The 24,424-nt window shown below is 42.2% G+C and overlaps 2 protein-coding genes across 3 annotated transcripts in view; one reads left to right on the top strand and one right to left on the bottom strand.

Moving 5' to 3' along the window:
* The window catches only part of LOC120798614 (protein unc-13 homolog A-like), a 32,313-nt gene extending 15,878 nt beyond the window's left edge, over window positions 1-16,435 (bottom strand). The window contains exons 1-15 of one of the 2 annotated variants that reach the window (XM_040143028.1): window positions 16,332-16,435; window positions 11,629-11,658; window positions 11,262-11,361; window positions 9,328-9,445; window positions 9,034-9,157; window positions 8,306-8,376; window positions 8,006-8,060; window positions 7,550-7,579; window positions 5,733-5,946; window positions 2,857-3,975; window positions 2,658-2,760; window positions 1,476-1,519; window positions 763-841; window positions 189-194; window positions 11-85 (exon numbers count right to left, since the gene is read on the bottom strand). In XM_040143028.1, the coding sequence (XP_039998962.1) occupies window positions 11-85; window positions 189-194; window positions 763-841; window positions 1,476-1,519; window positions 2,658-2,760; window positions 2,857-3,975; window positions 5,733-5,946; window positions 7,550-7,579; window positions 8,006-8,060; window positions 8,306-8,376; window positions 9,034-9,157; window positions 9,328-9,445; window positions 11,262-11,361; window positions 11,629-11,658; window positions 16,332-16,353 (2,190 nt within the window). In that variant the 5' untranslated portion in view covers window positions 16,354-16,435. Of the gene's footprint in view, window positions 1-10; window positions 86-188; window positions 195-762; window positions 842-1,475; window positions 1,520-1,975; window positions 2,029-2,657; window positions 2,761-2,856; window positions 3,976-5,732; window positions 5,947-7,549; window positions 7,580-8,005; window positions 8,061-8,305; window positions 8,377-9,033; window positions 9,158-9,327; window positions 9,446-11,261; window positions 11,362-11,628; window positions 11,659-16,331 lie in introns of those variants that run through there. The other variant, XM_040143029.1, reaches the window with a different exon arrangement.
* A 2,528-nt stretch (window positions 16,436-18,963) lies between these two features.
* LOC120798623 (BTB/POZ domain-containing protein 2) lies at window positions 18,964-24,097 on the top strand. Its single transcript, XM_040143045.1, is given in 9 exon segments — window positions 18,964-19,562; window positions 19,684-19,803; window positions 20,101-20,257; window positions 20,546-20,651; window positions 20,762-20,959; window positions 21,068-21,260; window positions 22,509-22,596; window positions 22,700-22,846; window positions 23,004-24,097. Coding segments are annotated over 9 exon segments (1,770 nt in total). The 3' UTR covers window positions 23,166-24,097.
* Window positions 24,098-24,424: the final 327 nt, after the last annotated feature.

The following is a 24,424-nucleotide window of genomic DNA, read 5'->3' as shown; positions in this document are numbered from 1 at the left end:
GGAAACCCACCAGCTCTTCATTGCCGAGAGTGGTGGAGGCCATGGCTGATGTGATTCCAGCTTTACGAGAGTTCTGCACTAGAGACTGGGAACGAGAGGTTAAAGATAAAAGTGTTTACCTTTGAATGTGATACAGTGTGGAGGTCAGATTTATATTTGATTTCTGTAAGGGATAAACAAGTACTCACCATGGCCTGATGACGCCAGGCAGTGATGAAACAGAGGAGGAGAGGAAAGCGAAGTGCAAAAGAAACATGAACATATGTTAGGAATTTCAAATAACGAGCTGTACAAGTCTTTATGATGCATTGTATGCATGTGTATGTGCACATCCCTGTGCATCTGACAGGTATGCCCTGATCTCTGGAAGAGAGCATTGTCAGTATATTGATTAATTACTGTAATTACATTAACACAAAAAATATGCAAGCTTCTAAATTATCAACAAATAAAGCATATGAGACGGCTGTGGAAGGGGAAAAGTCGGAAATCAACGTGTATAGCCTTTATATATTATATTATATTCACTTTGGATTATAGGAAAAAAAGGTAAGCTGTGATGAACAGAAGGGGCAAAATCATGCTTAGAAGTTTTTTAGAGTAAGAAAAACTACAAACTAAAAAGCATAAGAGGCAGAAAATGAGGTGGTTGTCTTACAATAATCTTTCAGAGAAACAAATAATATCTGCAACAAGAATGATTTCAGGGCACTCCACAAGATCAGTGCATTTTGTGTGTGTGTGTGTGTGTGTGTTTCTCACCAGATCTCTGACGAGAGGAATGGCTTTCCTCTTACGAAGGTCAGGCATGCTGTCAATACTGTAGAGTGCACCTCCCATTCTGAATAAGAAAAGTTATATATTATACATTCAAATATATATTCATCAATATTCAAAGTTTGTTATATGATTCTTTTGTCAAAATTTCTTGCTATGAAATCATGTTTTGTTACAATAAGGCTGATGTATTTCCCTCAATCATTGTTTCTAGTGCTACTCCAGTCAAGGACTTTTCAAGGACTTCTCTGGAGAGTTTAATTACGCTGGCTGCTTCATCTCAAATAGTGGGAATGACACTCCACACGCCAGGGTATAATTGCTGGGTTTCTATTTGGCCAACTTAGCACTTCTTCAGTATGCAGCCTCAGTTCCACTCTGAGGTTTGCCTCATCTACAAATGACCTGCCAGCTAAGTCAGGGCAGCCTACTGCCGTTCAATACTCACTGGCCAAATGCCATGAGCTGAATGAATCTTTGGATCAGAATGAAATAGAAAGGAGGATTCCCGTTTCTAAAGAAGGGCATTTTCAATCTAAAGAAACCATGGCAGATTTCAATGATGATCTGAATGTAATTTTAATTGATTTTAATTTCTAGAGTTATTGCATTAACCTGACTTATAAACTGTTTGATATATAGCATGTTTTTGTGTAAGAGAAAGTTCATTACTGGAGGAACTGACAGCACTCACTCACCCTCCTTTACCAAACCACAATGAGGTGGAGGTCTCTCCTCGAGCCTGAGAGAGAAAAAGAAGAAATGTCAGAAAAAGAAACAAGCAATCCTAAGTTTGTCTCTGCAGCCTTTTATAGCTCTCATATACTGTATGAATAAAGCTGCATCACTAGACTGAAGGTTATCTGATTATGAAACTGTTTTATCAGGCTCTTCACATCTCAAATCCTGTCCCATATATGAGTGGTCGAAAGTGGAAAGAGTTGTTGTTCAAAAGTCTTTGGGATGCCTCATACAATTGGCTTAAATTTGAACTCCGATATGTCTTTGGAGAATCGGAACCAATGTGGTTTATAATCAGACCGGATGACAACTCTGGGAGGATACAGCAGAAAAGATAAAATTGTTGTGAAGATGAATGAGCGGAGTGAAAGTGCCTGTTTATAGACAGTGGGGAGTTAAACAAGACGTTGCACGCATTTCCTTCTTTCTCTCAAGCAGTCAGTCAGGTTGTACCTACCTGTCAACATGCTCCAATGATGGCCGAGCAAAGTGCATGAGAGTGTCACTATGTCAATGACATGAAACTGGAAAGAAAACAAAGTGGATCGGCACAAACAAACAAACAAACAAAAAAAAAGACATACAAAAGGAAGCCAAGTGCACAAAAACGCAATGCGACATACATCAACATAAACATCAAAGCAAGTGATTAATCATCTGCACAACTGAATTCAAACGTAATGAATAGCAACATAATATATGAATAAAATATGCAAGTGAAAACTGACCAAGCAAAACTTAATGTGTACAACTAAATGCAATTGTTTTGTCAAGCAGTGGTGTGGTGCTGCACCCAAAATTAAAATAAAAAGTTTGCTGTCTGTCAAGTATTTTTATTTTAAGAAAACCAAAAGGTATCAATTATAGAATAGAACACATTAAGTCCTCTTTCTGGTGTCTTGCAAAAAACACTGTCAAAATAGAACTCAAGAATTTACTGTATGTACCCTGCCTTTGTCCATAAATAATGCACTGCACATACATATTTCAAAGACTTGGAAGACACTTTTAAAGACTCTTGAACTCAGGTATATCTTTAAGAATACAGAGTGGTGCTGAATCAGGCCTACAGCTCTGGGGATGGACTGGACCAGTATGTTGTGGAGGACAACTGGACTTTGGAGGGAGTGTGATCTTACCTCCCGAAGCTGCTCTAAGACCTTATTGTAAAGTCTTAGCCAGTTCTCTTTGGCTCTGACTGCTGGATCTACTGGCTCGTTGGGCTCCTCTATAACTGCAGGACTACAAGAAAAAAAATAACATTTTTAGATTTTTAGCAAAAATGTGTTGTTGTAGTTGAATCAGTTGATCTCATTCCCTTTTAACCTTCACTCCTACCTCTCAAGCGGCATCTCTTTAAACTCTACTGGCGTTGGCGGTCTGCTCTCTTCAAATCGCTCCTCCTTCTCATCCATGGGGAGCTTCTCCTCTGGCTGGGCAGGGGGCGTCCTGGCCTCCCTCTCCAACATCATTTCCTCTTCTAGCCACGGTTCTTCCTCCAGCTGGGGAGCCTGGTCCTCAGGGTCAGCTGACTGTGTGGTGGCAGGATCACTAAGTTGGGAATGGGGCTGTGCAGAGGACGGGATCTGTTGGGAGGAAGGGCCCACGGCAGTGGAGGGGGGCTGAGAGGCTGAGTTAGCCGTGGTGACTGGGTGGGATGGAGGGACAGAATTGGCTGCAGCAGACTGATGCTGCTGAGATATGGCAGAGGTTGGGGGGTGAGACTGGGCAGACTGGGCAGACTGGGCAGGCTGGGCGGCGGGAACCGAAGACAGGAAAGTAGAGGCCAGGCCTGTGACTGCAGCTGTTAGAGGTTTGGCCATTGAGAAGAAGGAAGTGGCAGATGGGGCTGGCTGCGGCTGAGGCTGTGTTTGGGGCTGGGGCTGTTTAGGTAGTTGGGCTGTTGGTTGACCAGAGGGGGGCTGTGCTGCTGGGGCCATGCCAGGAGGATGAGCCTGGTTGGAAGTTTGGTTAGAGGGTTGAGTAGAGGGCTGCTGTTGGTGTAGGGAAGGCTGTTTCTCTAGAGGAGGCCTGGAGCTGGGTACATCGAGAGTGGGAGGGACAGTTGACGTTGGCGTGGGAGTGAATGGAGGCTCCATGTCCTCACTGAGGGTCCCATCCAAATTGTACAAATCCTCATCATCATACATCATCTCCTCGTCATCATAGAGGCCATCCATTTCTCCCTCATATAGTCCTCCGTCATCCTCCTCGTACAGAGCCACCTCCTCTCCTCCGTCTTTGCTGTAGCCACCCTCATCGCTGTACGGTCCCTGGGTCTCATCGGGGTCCCAGTCTGGAGAGCCTTTACTGTAGCTAACTGAGGAATGGCAAGAGTGGTAGGAGTCGTTCTCATCATAAGGGTCCCTCTCTCCGTACTCACCGCCATAGTCTTCCTCACTCAGCTGACTGCTGCAACGACTCAGCTCTGCAGACGATGCATAGCTCCCCGTGGGACTGGAGGGAAGAGAAGTGAAGAGAAGAGAAGAGAAGCAACATTCCCGGGAGAGACTCATTTAAGTACTAAAGAGGGATACAGTTTTATATTGAACAGAGGTATTAGTCCACGCTATTATTGCTACATTATATGTATACTAATTAACATGTAAATGTGTAAAATAAATGGTTTACCCTTCCTTTATGAACCATAATCTCAAAATGCTTACAGAGCACTTTATGGCCTGTACACTTTGTACTCTATTGGACAGTCCTGCTAAACACCTTTTCTACATGTATTGCGGTGGCCAGGAACAATGCTGATGGCTAATCAATGAAAAGCAGTGGGGATACAAGAGTAGCAGACAAGCAGAAATACAGCAGAACAGAAAGGTGAGAGGCCTCCAGAAAGCTGACAAAAGAAAAAAGAACAAGCATCCAAAAATGCAACAAAGAGGGAAAAAGTATTTATACTCTTTGATGAATGGGGCTATTAAAAACAGAATAGAGGCACGGAGAAGAAAGACGATGGATGGGGATAGAGGGAGATAGTGAAGACAGGAAGGGAGCACAGAGACAAAATAGAAGGAGAGAGGGCAGGGAAGGAAGGAAGGAGGGAGGGAGTGGAGAGAGCTGAGAGGAGGAGATGAAGAAGAATGGGTGGGAGTATGGGGAAGTTGCCCTGTCCAATACACTAACATAAGCAGCTAATCTTGTGTGCAGTATTGACCATTAGATTGCCAGTTGAATAATTCATAAAGCAAGAGGTGGAGGGATGCATAGTTTCATTCCCAGTCTGTGATGAATATATCAGTAAAGCCTGAGAAATTTAACAATATAGTAAACAACTCTGAAAAAGGAATAGTGTTTGGTATGCATGACCCAATGAGGGGCTCACTGTAGCACACACTGCATGGCAGGATTTCACTGACCGTACGGTACAGACTTCATTCACTAAAGGGCCTTTTTCACAGAAGACATTGTGTCACAATAGGAAAAGCACAGGCGTAAATAATAAAATTGACAATGGCTGAGCTCCATTTAGGTGCCTCAGTTTCAGGGTCCTGGTGTCGTGCAAGCTGGCTCACTGTCACACTGTGCTGGCTGGGACACTTGGAATGGAAAGCAGACATTGTCATTGTTATTAGAAACACCTGTGCTTTTCCTTCTATGGCAAGCCAAAATGTCCTCTGTGAAAAAGGCCTTCACCTAAGCCAAACCTAATCCACTAATACTAACACACAAAGTCTATTTTTAACTTTGCCTCTAACCTGAAATTAGCTCTTTTTCAATTTAACAGCAATCAAAATGTCCTTAAATTCCCAAGTTCTCATTAGCTAACATTATCCACCATAAGCTACTCCTGAGTGTTTTGAATTTAGCTACGCTGCATTTTATTGCTTATGAATTTAAGATTTCAAGATTTTCAAGCGAGATTGTGTTATTTCTTCTTTCAGAATCTACATAGTCTCGCTTTAAACCATTTATCAAGCAAAGATACCAAGTATTCAAACCAAGCTCGAATGTGAGAAGCTGTTTTTCTTTTTCAAATCATTGTGAACTGAGTGACAATTGAACTATTGGTTGTACATAACAAGCTATCTGGAGTCACCTTGGGCCCTGGGAAATTTTGATGAGCATTTTTTTTTTTTTTCAATTTTCCTACATTTCCCAGACCAAATAATTTATTGATTAATCAAAAAAAGTATTAAAAAGATTAATCGCTAATTAACCTAATCATTATTTCCAGCCCTAATTACATTGAAGCAGGCACACACCTGACAGTCCGCTGATGTTGGTAGTCAAGGTCGTGGCCGTTGCCCGAGCGCGGGTAAGAGAAGCTTCTGGAGCTGCGGTGCTGGTGGCTGATGGGATATTGGTGGACAGAGGCATTGGGCTGAGATGTGCTGTAGAAGGGAGGGGGGATGCTGTTACTGGTTTCACTGCGATAGTCACTGTCCCTGTCATCCACGGCACTGTCTGGATCCTCATCTACACAGAGGCACATAGAGACATGGCATGAGAAAAATTTATGTCTTTTTACTGTATGTTGTGTCCATAGAGTATAGCATACAGGGAAAGAAGAAAGTACTAGATGTTATAGAAATAAAAGGAAGAGAGAGAGAAAAGATCATCATGGAAGTGATCGTCCCAATCGACATTGTCATGTGGCACAGAGATAAGAGGCTTTAATCAGCACTGAACCAATCTTTTAGTACTATGGTAATTTCAGATAATATAGATGAGCTGGCAGGATGCCACTACTGAAACCCTATCAGACCCATATAGGTCATTCAGAGTGCAACCATACATGAAGCACATGATGAACATCATCGGGCTCCTTTCAAATTCCCATCATAACTGACCATAAATCCATTCTGCTCACTAAGGAGATGCTTTAGTTTTCTGTGGCGTCCATAGCTCAGAGATTAACATCCCAGAGGGAAGTGATGACAGACTTTAACAGTGCTGAATCAGTCAAAAGCGAAACCAGCATCCATTTATCATTCATCATTATCTATCATTGTCTCTCGCTATCTGAGGAAGGGGGCTGCACCGCTTACACCTTCACCTCCAGCTGTCTGGGCGTGTAAACGCTAATTAAAGGCATCGAACTTTGTTTCTCACTTCAACCGTGTCCCCACGTCTCACTCACTCTCTCTGCTTCCCTCTTCCTCTCTGTCTCACTCACTTCATCGGCTCACCATCCATCATTACCCCCCCGCTCTGTCCTTTTTCCTCTGAGTGAATGGAGATGAGATTAACCGCTGCAGTTGTGTAGGTGAGACACTTATATAAGACCATCAGCTAATCACAGCAAGGGAGAAAAAGACAGACATGGAGGGAGACACAGAGAGAGAGAGGCACATCGGAGGCTTTTTTTCTGCATATATCTAATGTATGTATATATTCACGTACTACAAGTGTAGTCCATAAGTATTTGGCCAGTGACACATTTTTTATTATTGTGCCTCTGTATTGCAGACTAATGAATTAAAAATAAAAGCTTGACTGATGTTAAAGGGTTGGTTCTGTGGCTAATCCACAGACCTCACTGTTTTTCACTGCATCTACTTTCTACCAAAGAACTATTCCCCGAAAGCTGTTGTCAGTGAGGTTTGTTCATTATCTAGGGTAACAAGGACACTGTTTCTGGAAAGAGATGTTCGTGGTTTTTAAATGTCATTTTTAATGCTGTGAGCACCACGCATGCAAGTTACTTTACCTTAATTTTTTGTAGGTGGTGGCAGAACTCATGAGGAAGGATAAACCTTGGAAAATAAAACCAAGCTGCATGGCTAGAAACCACTAGGGGGAAGTAAAAAAATATATAGTTTTTTGGTAATTTGGGTAAACAGGGTGAACAGTCTAGGACTCATACCCTATTTTATACATATAAAACAGTGCAGCAGGACAATGACAGGAGTGCAAGTCCTACACTGTTCACCCTCAACCTGAAGTCAGCACTTTACCCTCAGACTTACTGTTTCATTTCATATCTAATGATGGACTGCAGAGCGAATAAATTAAGAATGTGTGACTCACTAAATACTACATGGACTGTATGAACAGTATGTACTGGATGGACACTTACTTTGTTGGTCTCCCCATAAGCTCCAGTTACCTGCAATGAAAGGGGGGGGGGGGTCGATTATGAATTGCACTGGTGCCCAAACATGCATTCATGCTATTAAGTTCCTAGATTGAACTAGTGAATGGAAAGAGAGCACAGAGGGAGTGCTGAGCCTCCAGGTCTTTCCACCTGCCCCAGACAGCTGGCTCAGCAGGCTTGGCAGACTGGGCCAGGAGTCGGAACACAGCAGCATCCTGGAGGAGCTCGTCTCTAGACATCTGATACCGCTATCGATCCCTTATATATTGCAGCGATCCAGGCCCTTTTCCCCTCTAACACACAACAACCCCTGTGTGGTTACACACATAATTCACAAGCTGAGCTGAAGTATCTAATTAAATCTCAACAGCTAAACACATAATTCTTGTGTTAAGCACAAAAAATGACTGGTTTGTGCAATACTGATCTGTCACTTACAGCACTGGGTGCCTGGTACACGGAGAGGGCGTTCCTGTTCCTCCTGGTATGAATACTGGCAAAATTAAAAATGTACATTAATGAAAGAGGTTAACTGGCGACAGAGAAATAGAGAAAGATTTTAAATTCTACACTACGTAGCAGGTTATTCTGTGAGGTATTGAGGGAAGCATATTTATAGTTGGATTTCATCTTGTAATCTGTAACATACTCTTCTTATTCCACTAATTAATCATGTTGGCATGTTCCTAAAATGTGAGGATATGCTGTTGTATTAAATCAAACAGGGTGGCAGCTTACATCCTGGTCCCTCATGGCATTGAGCTGCTCCAGTTTTTTGGCCCAGTACCGTGCCTCATCCTCTGGGATATCTGAAAACAACAAGCCACACAAACTCAGGTAACAAAAACAGGTCTGATTCAGCTCCACCCATGTCAATTGTACGTAGAATTCTTAAAATAGTTATTCCCGAAACTTTCTACTTCAACGTAGCTTTGTCTTGTGTAATAAATTTTACCCATATGACAACAAAGTTATGTAAAACAACCCATTTGCAAATATTATTTGACCCACAACACTGTGACATTGGAAATTGGCCTTTTTCAGTTAAAGCCCTAAAGCCAAACCACTATAAATAGGCCAGGTTAACAAAATGATGAGTGAGGTGTACAAAATCGACTAGATGAAGGAGAAAAAGTATGAAAAAGTATGAAAATGACACCTAATCAATGCTAAGAGGAACACAGCTTGATCACTGAGAAGGAAAGGATTCAAACACTACTCTCCCTGACACACATACACACACAAACAGCCTTGAATACATATCACCGAAAAGTAGGTCAGGTTAATTAATCAGAGATTATTGGAGTTAATATATCACTGTTTGCTGTGAAAATATGAAGACAGAAATAATTTATTCAAGTCATTTTCCCTTTCCTAGAGGGATGATGATTTCCTATAGTTTGATATTCTCATTCTCTCCCACCTATTGACGATTTCTGATTTAGATGTGAATATTGATTTCTCACCAAGAGGGAGTTCAAAGCGTGTGTCGAGCAGCACCAGGTGGAGAGTGGGATCTTTGGTGCCACAGATCTCATTATCAGACATGATGACCTGAGAGTCCAGGGTGAGCCACTCCCCTGGGCCTTCCTGCGTACAGAAAGACATGCAGAACACATGCAAATAACATGCTCTACAGATAGATGATGAAAACAGGTCCGACCAGCAACACTGCCGCAAGTCCCTTAAGTATGACAGAGTGTTCCACTACAGCATTGCTCAAGTGGTGGTGGTGGTGGTGGTGGTGGTTAGCGGCAAACCTCATTTGACTGTCTGATGCTATGGAGGGGAATCCACACAGTGCCGACCATTGTGTCCCAGATTAACCCTTTGTTCCACACCTCTACTGTCAGACCCAGGTCCAGGCGGTTAATTTCACTACAAAGAGAGTAAAAAAGAAAGGTAGAAAAGTTCAAAATCCAGAGAAAAAGTAGATGACTTGATGGAAAGTAATTAAGTACATTTAAGCACATTTTAAGGTACTTGTACTTTAGTTGGCTATTTCCATTTTCTGCTACTTTATACTTCTACTCCACTACACCTCAGAGAGAAATATTGTACTTTTCACTTCAATTCATTTATCTGAAAGCTACGGTTACTTTACAAATTAAGATTTGACATAAAAGAACATTAGATAAGCTAATTAACTACAGTGCATCATTAAAGATTAAACCAGTGATTCCTAAACTGTTTAAGCTTGTAACGCTTTTACAAAAAAAATAACACTTGGGGCCACTTGTCACATTTCAGATGTTTATGAACTTCTAGCAGTTAAATAGTCCCAGGTAAAAGACATAAAATTATCTAATAATTTAATATATGGTAATATATCTTATATGTTTTTTGCATGATGAGGACTTTTATTTTGATGCTTTAAGTATATTTTGCTGATACTACTGTACTTTACTATACTTTTATTTCTGAATGAAAGACTGACTTGTAGTGAAGTATTTTAACTTTGTTCCACTGGTACTTTTACTTAGGTAAAGGATCTGAGCACTTCTTCCACCACTGTTTAAAGATAAACGCTAAACACACACAGGCACTCATACACACACAAGATGCACAGTAATTACTTGTAGGCTTCACTGTGGTAAATATAAGACACGTCTCTGTGGGAGCAATCCTGAGAGAATCTCACATAAAGCATTTAAAAGTGAGCAGGAAGCAGGACAGAAAGAAAGAGAGAGAGAGAGGGATGAATAAGGAGAGGGAAGAGAAGAGTGTGATGAAGGCAGTGGAGGAGGTGATTGTATCGCATGCCCAGAGTGAGAAAGTGGGAACTTTAATTAAGAAATAAGGGGACTGGATTTCCTGTGTCAGTGGTGACTCCTTTTAACAAAAGTGCCTGTTTGATCCATGGCAGCGACAGAGGGGGCACATTCATTCAAAGGCAGTTTGAATGAAGGGATGAGGCTCTTTCTGCAGCCCAAACATTACATAACACATTACACTGATGCAACCCCAGAACAAACTCTCAACGCCTCCAACCATCATACAAATGCACAGGAATCCACAGTCAGCCTGCTTGCTGCATCCCACACGCTGAATGATTCTCACCATTTATCGCCCATATGTTGCTACACCGTCAGTACCACACTGGATCACTCTGTATGCCAAATGCTCTGTGTTGTATAATGATTTAATGATTCCAATATTCACTGAAACACAAGCTCAAACAAAGTAATTTGAAAGGGGGAAATGCTGCTAATGATGCCTAGAGAACAGAAATAAGAGGAGAGGGAAGGATGAATATGGTGGGAAAGTAGGGTTGAAATGGGGGGGATGCTGAGCAGATGAAAATCAAGACGCTGTGGTTAGAGGAAGTGAAAGAGGAGAGAAAAGAGATGCTGGGAGGGAGCCAAGGGATGAGAATGAAGATAAGAGGGGCAAGGGTGCTGAGGGAGAGCAAATGAAAAAGAGGATGAGGCAGTTGTTGGACGCGGAGGTGTGGACTGGAAGAGCTATGTGAAACAATACAGAGATAAAGAGCATGGGACGGAGGAGTGAAAATGAAGGGAGGAAGGAAGGTTATTGGAAACCAAGAGATAAAAAAAACAAAAAAAATGCACTCAGGCAGCTGAAGTGAAGAATAAGATGAGAGGATGAAAAGAGAATGCAGAGGAAAGAGCAGGGGAGAAGGAGATACAGAAAGAGAAGAGAGAGTTTTGTAAGGTAATGATGATGGACTCACAACATGAAGTCTTGCTCCCAGCTGGGCAAGTTGCCCCTGACAGCGATGGTTGTGCTCTTCACATTTTGTACCTTTAAAGTCACATAAGTGTTGAACTTTTCTGTTAAAGACAGAGGGATGAAGATATGGATGAGTTCAAGGGATACATCACCATGTTAGAAAACAATAATGCGCTCCCTGTCAGCCCTGCAGTTATAAACATAGACATTGTATTCTATGCGTAATCTGACTTCCCATCCCTTCATTTCTATTCATGGCTGCAGCATGTAATGTGTCCTCGCTCTGCTTAAAGATTTCTGTCACGTAACAGCGAGTCTCTCCCCCTGTGTGATCTATCTCTTTCTTTTTCCAGGATCCCGGGTCTTACCTTGGGGTCCATCCAGCTTAGCTTTCTTCACTGTGGAAACACAGAGAGGGACACAGTCACACACAGGAACGCCATCTGTTTTCATTTCTGAACGCTCTTACGTCCTGTTTTGGCTTTGACAGCTTGTATACCGTACATATTCACATACTACATGAGTGTTGACTCAGGACACTAAAATTGCAACTATGCAGATTTAGATTAAGTGCTCTGCCTTTTTTGCCATAAGGTCCACACATGTTGGCACTAAGTGGGGTGGCAAAACATAGAAATACACAGTGTTTGAAAAACATGGGCAGCTTTCCTGCTGTGCTTTATCAGTGTGGGACACAGAAACAGAAACAGAAAGTAAAGTGTACCTACATGCAAATAAAATGCTGCAGCATAGCACAGATTTAACAGATAACCACTGTATTTTATTAATGATAGGACATTTTTATTATGTAGGAATTCTAATTGTAGTGGTTGTAAATGGGGTGTAAAAGCAGGTTTAAACCATTTAATTATTTAGGATTTTATAATGAAATACGCCTTTCATTATAATGAAATACGCCTTTGGGAACTTTGGGAATCCTTATTATACAAGCATTCAAAGGGAAAATGTTCCACCTTTATCAGTGTACAGTTAAAGCCCAGGCTCTCTCTGCAGCATCTTTTTACCAGCTTTGACATCACTCACACATACATTTTTAATGCTCTACTTCCCACTACTCTCCACCACACACACACACACACACACACACACACACACACACACACACACACATGCTACAGAAGATCCCCACACTACACGGCAGGTTTGTACTTATCATGCACACAGGTTTGTATCAATAAAATACAAAGGCAAGCTCAATATGTCATGTCACCAAACCTTTACCTTTATCACCTTTTGAGAAATGCAATATGAAGACCAATTCATGACTTATCTCACAATATTCTCTACAGAAAGTCCACATCAGAACCAGTCGCCATAGTAACCAATACAAAATGAAAAGTTGATGTAGAATTGCCCTGAGTCAGCAAGGCACTTTTTTGTTTCCATTTCTCACTCCTTTTACTTCATATTTCTTTCATGCAGCACATACACACTCAAGCTAAATCTGCAGCTTAAGTGCCATGCTGTTACATCAGTAGGCACAGAAGCAAGCAAACACACACACACAGAAACACACACTCACACATAAACACACATGCACACAACCACACAGACAACTCTCACACACACACTCAACTGCAGTGACTCACTCACATCCACCTGCAGCAATGATAAAAAGTATAAATCTATGCTTCTATTCATACCTCAGCAACCTTAATGTCAAGTCAACGTGTGCAACACACAAACACACACGTGTAAACACACATGTTGGGTGTCTTCATATTTACTAAAGGTCAAAATTCTCCTCTGGTACTGGCTCAACATCCTTTAGTTCAGTTTTCAAAGCAGAGATTGCTGAAAGCGGAACAGAAAATGAAAGCATTTAATATAATAACGAGAAGACAAGAATGAAACCAAGCCATGTTATCATTGTTTAGGCAGAGCAGAGCAGAGCCTGCTTCTTGCTGTGTTTTAGTGTCAACACTAAAACAGCCCTAGAACTATATCAGTACAAGAGAAAGATCAATAAAAGAGGAATTGGATTTTCGACAGTGGAAAGCTGAAGCTTAATAATAGCACACAATCATAAATCTCTCTGACTGGGTGAGTTACGATGAGAAATGTCCGCTAGCCCCGACAAACATTATTTAGTCACAATTGCTTGTATCTAAGCAGACAAGACGACCTCAATACACACATACTGTACATATAAGTGCATATAACTCATAAACAATAAGCCTCTGAAGGGTTGCAACACTGGATCAATTGGCTGAAATGTAGGTTATGGGTGAGTAGCCTAAATTCAGAAAACGAGGTCAAAGCTATAACTATCCATCACCATCTGATTAAATGACTTGAAGGACATGACAAATCACAGTGTGGTTGGTTTTTTAATATTCTTTAATCAGAGGAGCAACAGCACAATCTGTAAGAACCAATAGTAAATTTTGTGCAATGCTTATTCCCCCTTTTTTTGAGCAGAGACTTCATTCAGGAAGTGCCTCTGACACAGCAGACTCTAACTTATGGGAATTAAGCAGATTGCCAAGAAAACAGAGACTCAACAGGGAATCAAGCATACCCTTCAACTTGAGCTGTCAGGGGATGTAAAGTAGCGAGTGGGTGAGCTGAATTCAGCCATCCAATGAAAGAACGAGAGCTGATATGACTCACAGGGACAGTGCCTTGTTCTGAAGGATCATATATACACGCATTTCTGCAGCAGTCCTTGCAACTGCTGACAGAGACGTTACACTCCCTGATTTAGTTCCCAAATCAAAACACGGAGAAAACTGGACTTGAAAGTAAGTGGGATATGATCAGGAAAAGAGGCCAAGTTTTTCAGAGTTAATCTGTATCTATGTCTGAATTCTGCTTTGTCGGCAGATGCTCCAAAGAAATGCTGCCTATTCAAGAGGCACAAAGTACTGTGGAGGCCAGAAATAGCTCCAGTCAGGTAAGCATGAGTGATGTAACAGGAACTGAAAGAAGGCTCTCTGCCAAGTCTCGTAGTCTACCACACTGACAGCCGCAGCCAGTGTTTATGAATGAATAACGCTCAGGGTCTTAATGACACCTGGGACTGACTCAGAGCACGGCTAGTCAGTGGGTGGACCTGGCGGGACAGGATGAGGTGGGGTAGCATCCCTAATGGACCTGACGTATGAAAGGTGACTTTGAAACCCCCGTAACTTTCCTTTGATCCCCACATTGCCATTATTCCATCTACAACAAATGTCTGGAACACAATCATACCGCCACACACTCACTTACTAACTAGCTCTTGATCAGATTTAAAACTTAAAAGATTAGTCAATTAGTTGATCGGACAGAAAAATAATGTGCAAATATTTTGAAAAACAATATGAAAGTAATTTTTCAAGCAAAAAAGTAAAATATTCTGTAGTTTCACTTATTCCATTATGAGGGGGTTTTTTTGCCCACAACTGATTATCTTTAGGTTTTGGACTGCTGGTGGGAAAAAAACGAGCAGTGTGAAGATGTCCCTTTGGGCTTTAGGCAGTTGTGATTGGAATAGGGGCTGCAAGTAATAATTATTTTCATTATGGAATAATCTGCCAATTATTTTATCAACAAATCAATTAGTGGTGTATTTTTCAAAAAATGTCCATCACAGTAATTCTAAACCCCAAAGTGACATCTTCAAATGACTTGTTTTGTCCTACCAACTGTCCAAAACCCAAAGATGTTAAATGTATTATCAGACATAGAAAGGCAGCAAATCCTCCAAATTTAACAGTTGGAACCAGACAATGTTTGGTTTTTGTGCTTGAAGAATTATTCAAACATTTAATTGATCATCAAATCAATTGTTGATTAATTTTCTTTGGATCGAGTAATTGATTAATCCAACTAGTGTCATGTTTCACTATTTTCTGACATTTTCAATTGAGAAAATGATCAATAATGAAAATCTTTGTCAGTTGCAGCTCTAATCAGATTCCTGATTGACAGTTTGGGGTTTAGCAGTGAAATCAAACACACATCTATGGGTCCTCCTCTATTTAAAATGAAATCACGTAAGGGCGAGTTGCACGGCAAAACCTTGCTAAGTGTCATTCCTGTTTGTTCCAGTTTGAGTGAAGACTACATAATTTTTGCAGTCATGCTGATTCAGCCCCTATCTATCCAACAGAAGTCTAAAAACTTTTACCCCAGGGGCACAAAACGCATTTTAGAGGGGCCCTGCTTCTCCTAGCTCGGGCCGTGTTCCCCCTGATTACTTCGCCCTGGATGTGAAGCTGGAAGTGGTGTTCCTTTGGGAGCACCGCAGATGCTTATTCATGGCACTGAGTCGCAACAGTGTCAGCATCAGGTGCTCTCGGGGAGTCTGCTGGGAGGAGGTGACGCATCGCTACGGGGAAAACGTTGAGAAATGACGCGCACCTCCAGCCGGCTGCGAGTATTCCCTCACGACTACAGCGAAGCGGCAGAGCGGCGGTGCGGCGGCGGTTGCGGTTGCGGCAGCGGCAGGGGCTTTTCCTCGTCCTCCGCCTCCTCTGACTGACTACCCACGCATGAATGAACAGAGTGGATGACACACACACACACACACACACACACACACACACACGTAAACACAGCAGCCGCAACAGTACTCGCTAGGCGAGGAAACAGAGGTTTTCCTCCTCCATGTAGACGTTTATAGAAACTCAAACAGCCCGTCAATGTTTGCTGGTAGCACCAACAGTCACGACTGGGTTAGCATGTAACAATTTTGTCCCCCTTTTTTTTTTTTTTTTTTTTTTGCTGTCAGATAAATCGCCCATACAAGGCATCTTTACTTAAGATCAAACAGTAAATTAAACAAAAATGTCATTCAGCAACAGCGCCGTTAAAAGTGTCCCAGCGGCACCCTCCACTAATAACGTGCTGTGTCTCCGTTAGGTAGAGTGGAGCTGGTGTGTGATTTCATGACTGTCCAGCACAAACCCCCCGCTGCTCGGGCTACACGGACTTTTTCTACGGAGCTGACAGCCCGCAGGCTCTGCCTCTGTCTCACGACCGGTGCAGTTAAACCGCGAGCAAGTGATACTTCAATTACAGAAAGCACGGACGCTTCCATTGCCCCGTTAGTTTCCTCTCTTACCTCCCACACACAGCAGGGACATCTCGGATAGCGGCGCGAGCGTCCCCGGCTGTCCTCTGCTGAGTGGTCCGTGATTTGTTTGGACAGCCCGTTTTTTTTTTGTCTCCTGGTTCCTGGAAATTAAAAAAAAAGAAAAAAAAAAAAAAACCCAACAAAACTCAAACCGCGAAAACCGTTACCGTAACTGGTAACGGAAACAAATTAGCATGGTGTCAGCGGCGCTCGCCTGCTTCTCTGCGGAGCTGTTGCTCTTTCGGCAGGACAAGACACACACAGGAGTGAAATCCTCGCCCCCCTCTTCTACCTCCTCTGCATTGCCTCAGCTCTCCTCCTGCTCTGCTCCTCCTGCGCGTACAGCCATCTTGTTTCAGCAGCAGCAGCCCTTCGCGCGATGACAGCTCCCCGCGCCGCGCCGCGCCGCCCTGACGTCACGGTTGACGAGCAGCAGGCGGGGGCGGCTTGAGCGGGGGGGGGCTGAACGGAGGAGACGGAGACGGGATGGCACTGAATTGGAATGAGTGTAATGCACTCAATGAACAATGTGACGCCAAGGAATTCCATTCACTGTCTTCAGCGTTACGAAGCACTTTTACAGAAGTTGTCTTCTTCTGGTGTTTTCATTTGGAAATATCCAACACTGGCTGGGTGATCAACCACCCCAACGCCCCAGACCTCCAGGGGCCCTAATTTGTTCATTGCAGTGGTGGAAAGTAACTGAGTACAATTACTCAAATACTGTACTTAAGTACAATTTTGAGGTACAGGAGCATTTCCAATTCATGCTACTTTATTCCTCTACTCCACTACAATTCATAGTGAAATATGGTGTATTGTAACTACACTGCATTTCATTTCTTTGATTTTACATGCAAAATATGATCCACTTCTAAAATTTGATGCATCATTATAGAATAAAAGGCCCACACAGATATTGTCAGTCATGTGGCTGATTAGACCATGAGCCATGGGGCTCAGGTTGGAGTTATGCTGGGATTTACTGTATTTGAGCTCAACAGTAAAAATGATAAAGCTGTAGCTTGTCCTGCAGCAAAACTAACAGGAAGTCTTGTTTTACATGATAATAACTCATCTGCACAAAATATCAACTTGTACACATAAGATTGACAGATTGACATGAAAATGCCATTACAGTGATTAAACCTGCTTTGGGGGGGACCTGTGTTAAAATGTAGTCCATTATTACACCTTTATTATTTTTAGTTTATATTATGCTCACATTATGTATTTTCCTAAATAGCGTACAAAAAGATACAGTTGTGTTTCATCAAATTACCTAGAAAACCTGCGGAACCAGGTATTCCAGTATCAGAGTGCTGTTTTGTTTTGCAGGTCTCTGTGCAAAATAAGGACTAGCCTAAAGAGGCTACTATACTGTGCTGTGTGCACTGTAGACTACTCCAGTGGTTCCTAATGGGGTCAGTGCATCCCGAGGTAAATCTTAAGGGTCATAAAATCATTAAAGGGATTAGAAAGAAAAAAAAAATCTGAAAAAACCTTTAAAATTTTTCTGATTTCTCTGCAATTTTGTCTTTTTCTTTGACATACTGGGTACTTTCACATATTTAGGTCTCTTCAGATTCCTTTAGTAAAATATTCCAAATCAGGGAAAATCCCTCTGTGGTTGTGGCAAATCTTTTGGGTGGGCTGCCCAAATAAATTCTACCCAATGGAAACACTGGTAAATGGATTCACATTTGCTCCTTATACAGGATGATGCTCACTGACACAACTAAAGCCACAGTGTTCCATACTCAGGATGAGCATGTCCAGCAATAGATATGAGTCAGTATGTGGGCAATATGAGCATATCTTGGTGTCTCTTTTGCCACACTGAAAAAGAAAGAATGTGATGTGGAGAAAGAACCTGAGCTCTCCGGAGGAATTGGAACCATCAAATATGAATCCCATAAGTGCTGAGTCTGTCAGAGGACGACAAGAAAGAGAGATGGAGCAAGTGAAGATATGATGAAAAATTAAAAACAAAGGAGACTCAATTCTAAAGAGTTATACACAGACTTGATGCTGCATAAAACTTAAAGTATTTATTAAGATTCACATGATAAAATACTGCTGTGGCTCTGAATAGCAGCTCATAACTCTGATATCCAAGTTTGTCATCATCAATGTAAAACACATCATCATAAAAATGTTCCATTCAAATTTTGCAAAAAAGGTGCAAAAAGATTTGTATCGTCTAATGTCTCTACTCTTTACAATTTAGATTTTCGTTAGATTAATGGAAAGAACACATAAATGGGTTTATCTTGTACTAGGGCAGTCATAGGCTGGATATGGGCACTAAACACAAAGACTGCACTCAAATGCCTGTTGTGCTCCATTAGTGAACACAATAGCCTAATGTGAACAGGTTTTAATCTGTCCTCCATGGACAGATTTAAAAAAGGGACTACCAAAGCAATCGATTAACCATTTTTCTAAAAACCTGGCATTTTAGTCATAATCAATCATTTACTAAATGAAGGACGCTGAATGATTTCAACGTCTAGAAGCATGTTTATTGTAGATTAAATACTGGTGTGGGAGGATAAAGGACCTCTTTAAGTGGAAGAGCCACTTGTGGTGCCAGTAATGAACACCAGGGGGCAGCAAAATGAAACAATGACTGTCGAGACTACTAGATATACACAAAACGATGAAGTACGTTGTTTACGCCTACGCTAGGTTCAAGATGGCTGCTGGAGACAACAGCGGCAGGCCTCCTTGCCTTAATTTCTCCGGTCCGGGTCCTTTGGGAAACAGCCAGCCCAGTAACAGCGTTTTCTCCATGCCGGCATCCAACGGCGGAGCGGTCGGCGCGGCTGGGGGAGCGCAGGGAGCAGCGAGGCGTCCCAACCCGCAGCTGGGGCCTGGCGGCGGAGACAGCAACGGTGTTTCGACCGGAGCTCCGCCGACTGCGCAGAACTCCCTGCAGCAGCCCGCTGCGGCAGGTGCTGCGGCAGCCGGAGCCATGGCCACCCCGGCGTCTAACATGGCAACCACCGCAGCGTCAAATGCCTCCCAGGCGGCGGCACCGACCGCCACTCCGGCAGCCGCATCCGTGCTTGTGTATCGAGAGCCGGTCTACAACTGGCAGGCAACGAAGAGCACCGTCAAGGAGAGGTTTGCTTTCCTGTTCAACAACGAGGTGCTCAGTGACGTTCATTTTTTAGTGGGCAAAGGAATGGGGGTTCAGAGGATACCTGCACACAGGTAAGATGTTTAACTGCCGTACGAACACTTACAGCATGAGCCAGCTAGTTTTGAATCTGCAAAGCGAAAACGCTTGACCTCTCTGCTGCTGTTTGTCGTTGCTCACTGTTGACATTGTCAGGTTTGTTCTGGCTGTGGGGAGCGCAGTATTTGATGCCATGTTCAACGGTGGGATGGCGACGACCTCAACGGAAATCGAGCTCCCCGATGTGGAACCAGCTGCTTTTCTAGCCCTGCTGAAGTAAGGAGGGACAGAATTTCATTTAAACTGTTGATTTACATGTCCTGAAAGTGGACCTTTATTGTTGTTTAGTATTATTATTATTATTATTATTATTATTATTATTATTATTTTCGTCATTATTATCATTATTATCTTTATTATCATTATTATTATATCAGCGCTTCAGCTAAATTTAAGCTCAGATGATGCACCATCAATCCATCATATGATTTATGATGAAATTAATTATACAAATAATTAAATGGCATGACAATAAAATTGGGCTGTTTAGTATAATTTGTGGATCTCCTGCAGGTTCCTCTACTCTGATGAAGTCCAGATCGGGCCTGAGACAGTGATGACCACACTCTATACAGCTAAGAAGTATGCAGTGCCAGCCCTGGAGGCTCACTGTGTGGAGTTCCTCAAGAAGAACCTGAGAGCAGACAACGCTTTCATGCTACTTACACAGGTCAGCTTCCCTGAACTCCTGACGTCGACCAGCTCTTGTCTTATCAAGAGCTACTCTGTGCTGTCACAGAGTGTGACAGCATGGTTTCATCAACATCATTGCTCAGACACAGATGGATACAATTCACATTCACACATCCAACAACATATTAAAAATACGTCACTCTTTTAAGTGCAGTTCTCAGTTTTGTGATTTTTTTTTTTTTTTTTTTTTTTTTTTTTTAACTAGGCCAACTACATTTGTACAAATGCATTTCTTAAACTGTGATGCATCCTCTTTTTTTTTCAGGCACGGTTGTTTGATGAGCCTCAGCTTGCCAGTCTTTGTCTAGAAAATATTGATAAGAACACTGGAGATGCTCTCGCTGCTGAAGGCTTTACAGACATAGACTTGGGTAAGGTCTCCTCGGTCACCCTGAATGTTGCCATTCCTAGAAGTTGCAACATGTTGAATTTCAGACTGGCTGCTTAGCCGGCGGTTGACTTTTATCTCTCCCTCCTTTAGATACATTGGTGGCAGTGTTGGAGAGGGATACTCTCGGGGTGAGGGAGGTGCGTTTGTTTGGAGCTGCAGTGCGTTGGGCTGAGGCTGAGGCTCACAGGCAGCAGTTGCAGCCCACACCCGAGAACAAACGCAAAGTCTTGGGCAAAGCTCTCACACTCATCCGCTTCCCCCTCATGACCATCGAGGAGTTTGCTGCAGGTGAACAACAGCACAGTATAACGACACTCTTTATTGATTCTTCTCTCTCCCCAAATACAGACTTCAGACCCTGATCTTTGTCTTTTGGTTGTGTCATTGTGCCTTCAGGTCCAGCCCAGTCCAGTATTCTTACTGACAGAGAGGTGGTAAGCCTCTTCCTCCACTTCACAGTAAACCCAAAGCCCCGTGTAGATTTCATTGACCGGCCTCGCTGCTGCCTCCGCGGGAAGGAGTGCAGCATCACACGTTTTGGACAGGTGGAGAGCCGCTGGGGTTACAGCGGAACAAGCGACCGCATTCGGTGAGTGAAGAGCAGAGCATTTTAAAAAATGTATTACAGGCTTAGTCTTTTTACAGAAATAGACTTTAGATTTAGTGAGATGTCATGGCATATTAATTAAATTTAATACATTATTTACAGACAAAAATGGTCCATGATTTTAGTCTGTCAAGATAGTTACACTATAGTCAGTGAAAATTAGTCTTTCACAGTGTAACCCAAGACTGAGAAAATAAAGTGGCACCATTCTTTCAGTATACATTATATTGGCTGCATTTATACATTTTCGAACTTCAATCAAACCTTGATTTGAGAAATTGTTGTCAATGTATTCAGTCAAGTACTGACAATTAAAAACATAATATGACCAAACTGTACCTATATCGTACTGGATAATATTACGCCAAAGATTTTATTGTGTTTAGCATCTCCCTTGTTTACTCATTCACTGCACCCTATACAGTAGACACTCAGTAGTTTTCTCTATAATGAGCAGTAAATTGACATTTCAGACACTTATTAATCATCTTTTTGTACCATCACTGACAGGTGTAGAGTTGCAGCCCAGAAATTTTCACATCTATGAAATACGGCACATTACATCATGGGATTGTTAGCATGAAGTAGCGTACATGCCTTTAATACTTTTTTTTTTTTTTTGTTGCATTGTAGTAATTTTTGAGAGGACTATATAGAATTTACACACTCAGAATTGGGACTTTAAAATAAAATGGGGGACAGTAAATATAGTGCACTATATAGTAAGTGGGAGTGATTTTTGACACATACCTGGAAAAATGCCTGCTGTGCTGCTGTCATCACAGGGGAGAATCTTTACTAGTCATAGGCCTGGTAGACAGTATTGCCAAAAAGCCACTTTAGATGAGAACTGTGGCCTCTAAAAGATATTTTCTTTCACAGCAAATATATTGTCTTGTCGAAGCAGGAAAAGCACAGGTGCAAGTACAAACATTAATGATGTTCTCTGATCCATGTAGGTGCCCCAGTTTCCAGGCTGGCTCATTGTCATGGCATATTTAGTCTTTTAAATAGAACAGTCATCGTTAATGTTATTAGTTACCCCCATTCTTTTCCTGCTATAGCAAGTCAAAAGGTCTCATGTGAAACTGGTCCATTCCATCACTAGAAAGCTTCTTTGGGGGGCAAAACAACATTACACACCGTAAGGTACATACAGTTGTACCCAGCTCAGGAGAGTTACCTATTAAAACCTTTCTTATTGTGTTCCTGCTCCATGTTTCCTCTCAGGTTCTCAGTAAACAGAAGGATATTTGTGGTTGGATTTGGCCTCTACGGCTCTATACACGGACCCACAGACTACCAAGTCAACATACAGGTATGGACTCAAACCCTTCAGGAACGCTGTGTCTGATTTCCCTTTATGTAACTATGCTGTATAACATATTTTGGGTTTTTGTGACTGCCCTCTCTTCATGCAGATAATTCACACAGACAGTAACACGGTGCTGGGCCAGAACGATACAGGCTTCAGCTGTGATGGGTCAGCCAACACCTTCAGAGTCATGTTCAAAGAACCAGTGGAGATACTACCCAACGTCAACTACACTGCCTGTGCTACCCTTAAGGTCTGGAGATTGTTGTGATTAATAGATACATGACACTGTTTAGCAGTGCACTGGAGTATAGCTTAAATTGTGTATTTTTCCCCTTAATGGTAATGTTAGATAATCTAATTTGCTACTATGGAGAGTGTATTCAGCCTCCTCTTTGTCTGGCTTGCAGGGTCCAGACTCTCATTATGGGACTAAGGGGATGCGAAAGGTAACACACGAGTCATCATCCACCGGCACAAAGACCTGTTTCACCTTCTGCTACGCAGCAGGCAACAACAACGGCACTTCCGTAGAGGACGGACAGATTCCCGAGGTCATCTTCTACACATAGTCACCTCTGACATCGCAACGATCTTCCATCAAATGTGACAACCTGACAACAGTGCAGGGCCACACCTCAGCAGCCGTACTGGGGGACTAATCTGTCAGACATCATACCGTTCCCTCCATATAGTGCACTACAGTTGGCCACATGGGAAGACGAATAGCTGTGAGGCGATGTAGGTCACTACATGGGGCGTAGCTTGTCATTTGAGATGCTGCCTCTTGCTTTCTTAGCGGCTTCCTTTATCCCTTTGTGTTGTAGTGATACCAGCCTCTGAAACAGACATGACTGTAATTGACTCCACAAGGGAGGGAGAGAGAGTGGGAGGAGCCTCTTAAATAATTCACGGTATCCATGTCACTGCTGTGGATTGACGGCATAAGGCTTGACACTGAATTCCACATAAGCTGAACGATTCCCCTTCCTGTACTCAACAGCATTAGTGCAAAGGAGAGTCGCAACTGTATGAATGTACAGTATTTCAGATTTGCCAAGAAAAGATCCTTATCATTGTCCCGTACAGACCAGCATTTAACTCAGCTCCATATCAGTTGTAACTTCCATAGACTCACAGACCTCATAGGCTTTATGAACTCTTGGCAAATTTGAACCAAACTTCATATTAATCTTTAAAATATGATTATGGTAAGCAGTTTTTGAGTTTCTACAGTACAATCTGTGATCTTGTGTCCTTGCTTGGTAGTTGCCTATACCCAAGATACCTTGCACTTCTCAGCCTTTCATATGTTTATTTGGTTGTTCTATGGATGCACACTGACTCTTCAGATATGTTTCTTTTTAGCTTTGTTTTAAAAAGTGTGGGTGGAAGAGCTTTCCCTCTTGGTGCGGAAGTAAATGGGTTGTATATTAAATTGGCATTTATTAACATTATATATGTAACTTGAAATAACTATTGATTAAAGAGTGAGGAAAAAGTATTGTGGTGCTTGTGTTTTGTTTTTTTTAACACCATCTAAATTAAAAATTCCATATTTGGGGAAACTTGCTATTTTGCTCTCTTGCGAGAGTTAGTGAGGATAAGTACCACTGTTACGTCTGCCCTTTAAATACAAGGCTAGACTAAACTAAGCAGCCGGTTATCTTAGCTTAGCATAAAGACTGGAAATGGGGAAAGAGCCTGGCTCTGTCCAATGCAACAAAATCCACTGATCAGCATCTCTAACGCTCATTAATTTACAGGGTTATGTTCAGAGCCAGAGTCCTGGTTGGTGTCTGGGGAAATAATGACACTGCCATAATATATT

Source organism: Xiphias gladius, chromosome 14 (assembly GCF_016859285.1).
Source record: "Xiphias gladius isolate SHS-SW01 ecotype Sanya breed wild chromosome 14, ASM1685928v1, whole genome shotgun sequence".
In the NCBI taxonomy this organism is placed as follows: domain Eukaryota; kingdom Metazoa; phylum Chordata; class Actinopteri; order Istiophoriformes; family Xiphiidae; genus Xiphias; species Xiphias gladius.
This window is presented reverse-complemented; position numbering and strand designations above follow the sequence as displayed.